Source organism: Rhamphochromis sp. 'chilingali', assembly GCF_963969265.1.
Source record: "Rhamphochromis sp. 'chilingali' genome assembly, chromosome: 18".
NCBI lineage: Eukaryota > Metazoa > Chordata > Actinopteri > Cichliformes > Cichlidae > Rhamphochromis > Rhamphochromis sp. 'chilingali'.
In genome coordinates this window covers 35,247,417-35,258,513 of record NC_137945.1, presented here as the reverse complement: position 1 = coordinate 35,258,513, position 11,097 = coordinate 35,247,417, and the positions used below count along the sequence as shown (strand labels likewise).

Genomic DNA, 11,097 nt, shown 5'->3' with positions numbered 1-11,097 from the left:
AAAGGTTCGTGTGTCAGCTTTCCCAGTTCAAACCGGTACAGACTAAATAAGGAAACGTCTTCCTGCCTTCTGAGCAAAGTATCCCTTGTGTAGTTTATCAGTTCAGCTATAATTTATGATCATCCCAGCAAAATACACTCCTAGACATAAAATACAGAGTTCTTTCATTAGTGAATTCTGAGACAAACCACCTAGCCTTTAACGAGCCTTTTTCTAAGAGATAAGGAAGGGAGGATGGGAGTAAGGAAGTGGTCTCATCTCTGTGGTGTTTTCGACCTTGGGGTACCAGCTTGTGAGTCCTACACATTAATTCTTGGGTCACAGAGAAAGAGAAAAACAACTAGTAGATGAGCCTTATTGAGTAACAGTTTTCCTGTATAAAACAATATCCCGTAAATGCTTACCGTGGTATCAAAATATCATAACAGAATCGTTAAACAGAATCGAAAATGGAATCGGAATCGTTAAAATCTTATCAATACCCATCCCTAATTAGAACGTATGTTGCTAACTACAAACGGTCCATTGGAGTGAACGGAGCTCTGCAGCGAAGCGGCGCGTTCACAGTTTCGGCACTTCTCGGGTGTTTGCGTCACCGACTCGGGCCACAGCGCCTCCATTTTGATTTCACTTGCATGGTAGCTTGTGTGCAGTGTCGGAATAAACGGGAGAAAAACAGGAGCAAACACGGAGGCGCCGAGATTATTACAGAAATGGACGGGTAATATTAAATCAGTGAAGCTAACTACACGGCATTTCACACATATTACGGCAGCAGAGCTGTAACTATGTGATAACGTCATTTTATGAGAGAGCTACGGGGGAAATGGGAATGTTGTGTTAGCGGGTTTCCATAGCGCCGCATTTTTCTTTGCTATTTAGGAACGGCTTAATGTTAGCATGCTTTTCTAACTTAGCACCGAGTCGCTGTTTTTCTTATGAACTGTTCTAGTTGTTATTTAAAAGCCTCTCATATAAAGCGACGCTTTCAGGGAAAAATGCTTCTTTTTTTTCCTAAGTTGTACTTGACAGTAGCTTGCTACCGGCTCGGCTAATAAAGTTTAGCAAACCGTTATGCTAACTACATGCTACACTACCACTGCTCCTTTGTGTAGCACCTGACTGCGTTTAAATAACCAGTGTATGTAAAAGGTAAAGAGAGTGAAACGTGCCCTTACTTTAAATCAGTATTCCTAACTTCCGATTAAAAACATCCTATTTTGTGGAGTTTTACGGTTAAAGCATAGAAACAGTTAAGCTATGCCTCCTGTTGATATCAAACTTAAACTTGACGTATCACGTTGAGTTGAGTTACTAGTATTACAAGTGTACTACAGTGTGTCATTTATAGTATCTGTTCATTGGGGTCGAAGCGAGAATAACGTGAACGTTAATTAAAGATGTTATGAATCATAAGTGAGCTCATGGGGAGGCGGGTGGATGGAAAGGCAGTAGGTCATGTAGGCGTAGAATACACGTTTGGCAAAGCTATTTACTTATCAGCACAGAAAAGGAAATAGACTGCATGTATAAGCGGCTGTAATAACATTCATAAAGGGTCCATGTATTCAGTCCGTGCACAGTGTGGAGTTAAGAAGCAGCTTTGGTTCTATGTGTTATGGACTGGAGTGTCATGAGAATACGCTGACATCTACTCATATCTAGTGCTGTTTTGTATGTTTCTGTTTTATGTTGTTCTGATGTTTTAAATCCCTTAATTGTGAAAACAAAATTATTTCTTTCAGCATCAGTGATGTTGCAGTTGGTGTAAAGGTGAGTTTCTTTACATGTGTGCATACTTAAACATGCAGAACACTTTTCCCTTCCCGCTGTCACCAAAGCGCTTGCTCATAGAGGGTCATATGATTGTTGGGTTTCTCTCTGTGTGCATTACTGTAGGGTCTATCTTACAATATAAAGCACTTTGAGGCGACTGCTGTTGTGATTTGGTGCTGTATAGGGCTGGGCGATATGGCCTAAAATCAATATCACGATAAATTGAGCAGTTAACCTCGATAACGATAAATGGACGATAACCACCCCAAGTGCCAAAAAAACAAACGTTTTTTTTTTTTTTTTCATTTGATGGGGCTGTGGCAGGCAGCATAGTTCCTCCAGTTATTTTGATAATATTATTCCCCCTAGACCTATTCATTGCAATTATATTATTACCACTTTAAAGGACTGTAAAATGTCACTGAAAATAAATGAAGACAATAGTAGTAAGTACTTTTAGTGGTTAAGATTTATTAACTGAACAAAATAAAAAGTGTAGGATACAATATGTAACCATGCTCTCTAAAAAATGTGTATCCCTTGTAAACAAAATAGTTTAATAATAAATATGTTTCACATTGGCTATTCACAAAGTAAACAATGATTGTGCAAATGTAATGCCATCATGGACAAAGGCCTATCTCTGCTAAGGCCTTGAGGTACTATAACTTGTATAACTTGTAAACAAATAATGTCACAAACACAAATGTCAATTGAACACAGAAAAAACTATAATAAATACTAAGCACTGCCATGTGACTAGTGAAAACTATAAACTCTTAAACAAAAACATTAAATAGTGCTGTTTGCAAAAAACTTCAATAGAACACTGATAGTTAAAATTAGGCAGGGCTTGAACATTTTTTTGTTAACAAGCGTCTCCTCTTCCTCCTCCACCAGCTCTACCTCCGTCGCTGCTGCTTCAACATTTAAATCGTCCTCCATTTGTTCACCCGTGTCTCGTCTTGTTACAGGTAGTAGAGTCTTAAAGGGACATGAACATCGCCAACCTGCACATTCTTTTTTTTTTTAAATACCGAATTTACCGACATGGGCAAAATGACGTCGATGAGAGTCATAAATTTCGGTAACGATAAATTTTTGATATATCGGCCAGCTCTAGTGCTGTATAAATAAACTGAACTGAAAACAAGTAACGCAGCACTTTACTTAATCCTCCTGGGAGTAATTAACAGGTAGAAACAGACTCCTGTTCTCTACAAGAACCGGCTCTCGGTTCCAATCCCTAGATGGGGGTATATAAAACTTGGAGACCACCAAAAATAAAGCAGGTGGTCTTTTGTTTGTTTTTGTCTGTGTGTGTGCTGCATTAGCGTAGCTCCAAGGTGTAGTGGTTAATAAGTTTGCTTGACAAGTGAAAGGTTGTTGGTTCAAACTCAGGCAGGGCATCTGGTGTTAAACTGCCCAATCAAAGAGGTGACGCTACTTGCTGTGGTGACCCCTTATGGCAAGGAAGAAGCTGCATTAGTAATGACTGTTGTATGTATACTGTTTCCTAAGAGCATGCTGTTTGAGCTTAATATTACATTTTCTTAGGAATAGAACTTTTATCCTGCAGTATTGAACTAACCACTAATCATCCACAACCTGTAGATGATGTTTAATTCAGGGAATGATGGAGTCCATTCATAAACATGAATAAGTGTTAATGTTGTTTTCTATTTAAATTCTGAATAATCATATCTGAAGCTCTAATGTGTTGCAAGAAAGAAAAATATGTGTGTGACTTATTTGCTATCGGTTAACAGATGGATTCATGTGCTTTGACTATTAAACAAGTTCCACTTGAAAACATCCGTGTTTTAATCTGACATGTGCCTCCCAGTTATTGTGTCAGTGTGTTTATTCAGACTGAGGATAAGAATGGGTGAACCTGAAACCTTATATTCCTTATATTGCTCCAGTAAATATGCATGTGGAAAAGTTACTCCACATTTCACACTTGTTTGCTCGTGAATGCGTTTAGCTGCTCCGGGCAGCTAATCTTATTTGTTGAGTGCCAGGTACATTAAGGTGTGTAAAGGCTGAACTGCCAGATTGTTCTGATAGTGTGCTCCTGGGAAATGAGTTTATCTCATCAGTATTTCAGTGTCTGAGGCAAAGACCAGTGGGCTTCCAGCTGTTAGAAGACCCATTAGTCCTACCCTGTTGGCTGTGACACTTGTGTGCTCACCATTTTGGCCTTACTCGGGCTACTTTTCCCCTTTGAATTTATCTGTACCATGTTTCTGTAGCTGAGCCTGCAAGTGACAGAAGAACAAACAGTTCAAATTCGGCGACACCTCCACAAGGAGGTGGGATATGAAACTATTAGAAAGTTGTGTGTGAGATGGGTCCCTAGCTATGTTGGTTGCCACCCCATCAGTCAGGGTTTAAGAGCAGAGGGTGCCTGGCAGTGCCAGCAGGCCTTCAGAGACCTTGTATAGCTCAGGGTGAGATGACACATCCCTACATCTTACTTTTAGCAATTTAAACTGACACAGGCAGAGGAGCGAAACCATTAGTGTGATGTTTTGTCTTCAAGGGCCTGTCAGGAAAGTCTTTTTCTCAGCAGTGCCTGATGCTGTTTTCTTTTCCTTCCACAGAGAGGATCGGATGAGCTGAGTATGTACAACAATTCCAACTCTGGCATGAGCAGTAACAGTGGTGAGTTCGTTCCAACCGCCCATGAACTCTGAGGGGATTGATGGAATTTGCATGCAGCCAGTCGATACAGCAGACCTAAGGATTAGGTGAAGTAGGCTGCATGAGTTTAGGTGGAGAGAGCTGTTTGGTGGGTAACATCACGCTCCTTAGTAGGAGGGCACCTACACACCATAGCCAGTGGCTGGAACAGACATGGAGGATATCCCTCCTCTCTGTTTAAATGTTATCATTCCATGCATGAAGGTTTTTCTGATGTTCTTCCACTTCCCACACCGCCCCTGTTGAGTTTGTGACACGGCCTAAGCATATCTGCCAGCTTCCTTGTGCAGTTGAACTTCCCTGTATGCCAGCTTTCGATACTCTGATGGAGTTTCCTTGTTTCACAAGGATCTATCTGGACACAAGCTCAACTGTTCTTTTCCTCGCTGTACGCAGCCACACTTTCAGTCTCTGGAACAGCTCCAGTCCTGTCTTGGAACATTTGAACTGGGAAAAAGTTATTGAACAGGCTTACTGAAATGTATTTAATGCTATTTAATACTCAAGATGGCTCCTGTATGGAGAAACTAGTTACACGAGTGATTTTGGCCCAGTCTTCCACACGGACAGTCTTAAACTGAAGGATCTGTTGGCCCCTTCTAGGAACTCTGAGCTTTAGCTTCCATAGATTTTTCAGTTGGGTCTTCTTTGAAACAGTTGTACCTGCTGATTCCTGTCGCTCTCCACACTTCCTCCTTGGTTCTTGAACAACTCGTTGGATAATCCTTTTCACTCACTGCATTGCAGTTTTGTCTCCACAATTAAATCCATCACAAAAAATTAGCGCATTGTAATCGTCACAGTGCTGTGTGGATCCTAGCATACTTGCTGATGCAGGAAATGTTCTGTTTGTTTTTTTTAAGTTTGCCTCATTGTTTCTAATTCTCGACATTTGTTGACAGTAGCAGAAAATCACGAGCTTTACCTTTAAGATCCCAGTGTGTCATTGTAGTGCACCTTTCAGTTAATCAGCATTTCTCCTGAAATCTTAGATGGGGCTCCCAATGGCAGTGATAGTAAGAAGCTAAGGGTGGAGGAGGCCCTGCCGTCTCGTGTGATCCACATTAGGAAGCTGCCAAACGAGGCCTCAGAGACTGAGGTCATTGCCCTCGGCCTCCCCTTTGGCAAAGTAACCAATATTCTCACACTGAAGGGAAAGAATCAGGTAAGTGAATCAGGCTGTTTAGCATTTGTATAATTTCATCCAAAACAGTTGTTAGGCTCAATTTGAAAGCGCAGATAAATTCACACAGGACAAGCCATTCTTAGACACCAGCCTGTAAATGCATCTGACAATTGTTCCAAACGCAGTCGAACTGCAACATGTTGAATTTCATTATTAAAATAACCAAGTAAGAGTGAGTCAACAAATTCAGCTTTTTCTTTCTTTCTTCTTTTGCCTTCTCTTCTAACGTTCAGGCGTTTTTGGAGATGGGGACAGAGGAGGCAGCTGTCACTATGGTTAACTACTACTCCAAAGTAACTCCCCTTATCCGTAACATCCAAGTGTTTATTCAGTACTCCAATCACAAAGAACTCAAAACTGATGCTGCTAATCAGGTTAGTGGAAACTAACAGACTGATATGTTAGTTGTTGCACAGCTTCATGTTTTTAAAACGTGCTTTCAACTCGTGTGCCTCATCACTGCTTGATTGCAAATGCATGCTGTTATTTGGCTGCATTAAATGCTTGGAAATATCTGGAATCATTACAAAAAAAACAACAGCCGTAGAAGGTGCCTGTTTGATATTTGCCATCTACATTAATAGCTGTGTGCTGTGCTTGTGTTCGGGTGTAGCGGACCCAGGCCGTGCTGCAAGCAGTGTCAGCAGCCCAGTCACCAGGGTCCGAGGTACAGGAGGTCCTGGCTGCAGTTTCCAGTCCTGTGCTGCGCATCATTATTGATAACATGTTCTACCCTGTAACGCTGGACGTACTGCAACAGGTAGGCAGCAGTTAACAAAGAGTATTTGCTGCTTGTGGCTGAACAAGAAACCTCCAGTTTCTTTGTCTTGACAGATTTTCTCCAAGTTTGGCACAGTCATGAAGATAATCACGTTCACCAAGAACAATCAGTTCCAGGCTCTTCTGCAGTTCAGCGATCCTGTCAGTGCACAGCAGGCCAAACTGGTATGGTCATGTTTTCTTGCATGTCTAATAGGATTGTCCCAGTACTAGATTTTCAAACTCTATATGAGTCTTAGGAAAATACTCTATATCATTTTTGACACCCCCCCAATCCTGCAACAATATAAGTAAAGGTGATGAAGTCTTATCTTGAAAAACTTGGCCTGTTAATTTTCATCCAATATTCCCATTTATAAGTTATATTTAACAAAATAAGTGTTTAAGTTTCAGATTTTTTTTATTTTATCATATAAAAACCTGAGCGCTTACTGTCAAAAAGATTGTAAGTTACTGTGAAAGTAGAAAAGTTACTTTTTACTGTGTTGTCCACATCTGCTTTCAGCTTCCCTCAGTCTGCAGTTTTTCAGGCCGTCACCTCTGGTCCTCAGGCCTGAAAGCTCAGGCTGCCCTGCCTGCATTAGTTATCCATGCTCTGGACTCTGCAGAGTTCATCTAATAATCAGGCCCCATCTTATCTTAATGTCTCTCTTCCACAGCATGTCTTTATCCTGTCTTCCTTCTCTCACCCCAACCAATCACAGCAGATGGCCCCGCCCCTCCCTGAGCCTGGTTCTGCCGGAGGTTTCTTCCTGTTAAAAGGGAGTTTTTCCTTCCCACTGTTGCCAAAGTGCTTGCTCATAGGGGGTCATATGATTGTTGGGTTTTTCTCTGTATGTATTATCATAGGGTCTACTGTTGTTGTGATTATATAAATAAAATTTAATTGAATTGAATCTACAGTTCCCCCCACAGCCAGCATGATCATGGATTTGTAATCTGTTCTGTCATGGCTCAGTATTCAGTCTGCTGTTCATCTTTTATCTAACCACAGTCCAGTAGCAGCTACGTTAATCATAAAATATGGCTAATGGTTAAATGGTCAATGTGCCAGACTCAGCGAAGCGGCGTCGTGCTGCTACCATCAATAATACAAATGGTGTAACGACCTTTTCAGTTCTTGAGCACAGATGTCATTTTCCTCCTCCTAGGCACTGGATGGCCAGAACATCTACAATTCCTGTTGCACACTCCGTATTGACTTCTCCAAGCTGGTCAACCTGAATGTGAAGTACAACAATGATAAGAGTCGCGACTACACCCGACCTGAGCTGCCAGCTGGTGATGGCCAGCCCAGTTTTGACCCCACAGTTGCCGTTGCTTTCAGCAAAGACTCCAGTTCTCTCCTCGGTAAGATCCCAGGTAGATCCCACTTTTATCTTTCCTCTTTTGAACTTGACGTTGTTTGTTCTCACTCTGCATTCTAAATCAGGTTGGTGTGACGGGAATTCACACGAGCATCTTCAACTTACATTTGTAAATATTACTTTTTCCCCTCCTTTTTAAAAACAAAAAAAAAAGGTAAATTATCAGATAAACTAAGTTCAGATTGATAACCACATGAACTAATTAAACTAACAACTAAAAAAAACAACTTTCTCTTTTGCACATAATTAACATAATCTGGTCCTTAGCAGCAGGCTAATGAGCTAAATACAGTCTAGATAAGGACCGGCTCTTATTCAGTGCTTTTCTGCTAGAAATGCTTTATAGACTGATGAACGACAGTAGATGACATTTATTTAACATAAAATATACATAGAAGCAGGCCTGTCAAAAACTAAGCACACCCTTACTGCTTCCATAGGAATTGAGTGGTTAAGTAGCAGCTAGGTACTGTAATACACTTGGATGCACTTGATCGCAATTGATCATAAGATCACCTCTTTAAAAGTAAGCTGTTTCTTTGTTTGTTTTTCCTTTGCTGGTCAGTAGGATTCAGGTTTTTTGAATACAGTGGCAAGAAGAAAAGATATTAGGAAGGATCTTAAAGTGCCTGTTGTTCCTGCTGCGGATAACTCTACATCCTTTCAAAAGTGGATTCAAGCACCAGAAATATTTGTCTCTCTGGAACCATTAATTTGAAAAATCCGATTAGCCACTTACATTTTTAAATTGCTCACTCACTTCCCAGTCATACTTTGGAATTAGTCCCAGTATGTTTCACAAAATAAAATGAACATGGTTGACACTGAGGTGTCCCTCTTCTCATACTGACTTTGTCATTTTCTCTGTGGAGATTGAGCAGAGCAAGGGTGTATCTAATACACAAAATAAAAAGCTCGTCTGTTTAACCCTTTAAAGCCGGTCGGAGCGGGCACGCTCCGTTTTGCGTAACTTTTTTAAAATCCCGGTAGCTCTGCAACCACTTAAGCTAGCGCAATAATCTTTTTTGCATATGAAACCAGAGGAGTTGTACTTACATCTTATGCCATCAGCTTGTCCTCGGTCACAGTTTCCTTCCACATAAAGCTTTGCAAAAACTGCATAAAAAGCACTTGCAGCAACAAAAACATAATATTCCAGAAACACGCTTTGCCGATCCGATCAGCTGTTCATAACACTTCCTACGTTGGAATAGACGTCAGCGCGAACTTTTGCATGTCCACCATGACCTGCCCGAAACCGGAAGTGACGTCATTTTCGCGGGAATGTAGTTTTTTACCATCAGGGCCCTCATGAGCCTATGCTGGTCTTTTTAAAAGTTATGTTTGACTTTATGACTTTGTGTCATTTCTGGGATGCTGAGGACTCATATTGCACTGCTGGAAATAGTTTAGTATGTAGTTTTGATGCATATGCTACTTTTTTTTGCAAATTTGCATCATAGGATTGTTTTTTTGTTTTTCCTGCAGTATATGAAAATTGGTGTATTTCAAAAATAAAACTATGAAGACACTTAAAATAAATTTCCTGTGGTGGGAAACTAGTTTGTGCAACTTTTTTGTATTTGCAGTTTTGAGGGATGAGCCTCTTAAATTTCTCTAACTAGAAATATATGTTTAAAAAAACAAAAGACGATTTTCAAATTCTTTGTAGTTTATTGCACTTTTTTGCAATTTCTGTAGTTACTATGGACTTAATGCAGACATATTATTAGAATTTGGGCTATAATGGTTGTATTGATGTATAGCAACTTGAAATGCTCCCAAAAATGGCTCCACAACATGTAAAAATATAATATAAGCTCTGGCGGACTTGGTCTATGGTAGGTCTTAAAGGGTTAATTTAAACCCCCAAATCTGTGTAATTGCAGAAATGTGTGTGGTCTCAAATATTGCACATGCACATTTCTGTGCAGGTAAGACCACAGATTCAGGTTTGCATCCACACGGTGTCAGCTTCTGACAGTTTCTGCAGTAGGTAAAAGCTTGGTTTTGCACCAGTCACATTTCTTGGACCGTCACCACCACAACATGAGACTTGGTACCACTGACTGACTCGGTTCCCTTATTTAGACTTAAACCAATTGATGAAGTTTCTTCGTGTGTACGTGAGTTAGTGCCCTTTCTTAAATCTTGCCGTATAGTCTAATGTACATAGCTTATCATACCATCTACATATTGTCTCTTCCTCACGTCTTGTACCAGCTGTGTGAGGTCACAATGAAGGTAGGGGAGGGGCTGATCGCATTAAGAGATTTGATTGGGTAGTACAGTGTCTAAATGAAAGAATGGGCTGCTGTCAGTGTTCGTACAGCTGGTGCAACAGCTCTTCAGGCCGGTCCATTGGCCCGTTATGCCAGATTACCAGTCCAATTCTAAATTGCCCACAGTCTGAATGGTTGTTTGGTTCTCTGTGTTAGCTCTGCGACAGACTGGTGACCTGTGTAAGGTGTACCCTTCCTTTCGCCCTATGGTAACTGGGATAGACTCCTCCTCCTCTGCGGTCATGATGAGGATAAGCAAAAGAGAATAAATGGCGTAGTGGAGTTTTCACCTAGGAGGTAATCCTGAGAGTTGTTGACCCACCCTGTCATCATGGGAGTCATTAAGGTGTCATGGGTCAAGTTGTGAGTGTGTGTTGAATTACCGTAAAGGAAACTCAAAATAGAACGTTAACTACCGTAGGTAATGTTTGTAACGCTATAAGTAAGTTGTTCCATCTATTCAATATAACCTCTGTCTTGTGTCAGGGTCTAATAGAGATTGACAGACCACGTGACTTTCGCGCATTGCATGCAAATCAAATCACTTTTATTGTCACATCACATGTGCAGGCACACTGGCACAGCACATGCGAGTGAAATTCTTGTGTGCGAGCCCCACAAGCAACAGAGATGTGCAAACACAACAACACAAACGAGCAAAATACAAGAATGGCCAACCTGAAACTAATAAATATATGTACAATATATAATAGTGTATGCATTTCTGGATGTGTATACTAAATATTTTCCTACGTGTGTGTGTGTGTGTGTGTGTGTGTGTGTGTGTGTGTGTGTGTATACACATTTTTACAAATTAAATAGTAAAAAAAATAAAAATAAAATAATAATAATAATAATAAAATATATAAAATATACAGAGTTGAATATGTGCAAAACAAGTGGCATTTATATACAGTGTGGAGTGCATAATGTTGAATGTTCCAGTAGTGAAGCTGAGGTGTCTATGACGTGTTCAGCAGTCTGATGGCCTGGTGGAAGA

The 11,097-nt window shown here is 40.6% G+C and overlaps 1 protein-coding gene across 7 annotated transcripts in view; it reads left to right on the top strand.

The window, feature by feature from the left end:
• The first annotated feature begins 603 nt into the window (after positions 1 to 603).
• The window catches only part of LOC308386244 (polypyrimidine tract-binding protein 2-like), a 33,467-nt gene continuing 22,973 nt past the window's right edge, over positions 604 to 11,097 (top strand). For 2 of the 7 annotated variants that reach the window (XM_080865662.1, XM_080865658.1), the window contains exons 1-8: positions 605 to 721; positions 1,746 to 1,773; positions 4,383 to 4,443; positions 5,475 to 5,647; positions 5,902 to 6,042; positions 6,282 to 6,428; positions 6,503 to 6,613; positions 7,600 to 7,798. In XM_080865662.1, coding sequence (XP_080721788.1) covers positions 636 to 721; positions 1,746 to 1,773; positions 4,383 to 4,443; positions 5,475 to 5,647; positions 5,902 to 6,042; positions 6,282 to 6,428; positions 6,503 to 6,613; positions 7,600 to 7,798 — 946 coding nt within the window. In that variant the 5' untranslated portion in view covers positions 605 to 635. Of the gene's footprint in view, positions 722 to 1,745; positions 1,774 to 2,676; positions 2,751 to 2,840; positions 2,864 to 4,382; positions 4,444 to 5,474; positions 5,648 to 5,901; positions 6,043 to 6,281; positions 6,429 to 6,502; positions 6,614 to 7,599; positions 7,811 to 11,097 lie in introns of those variants that run through there. The other 5 variants (XM_080865660.1, XR_013969752.1, XM_080865657.1 and 2 more) reach the window with 5 other exon arrangements.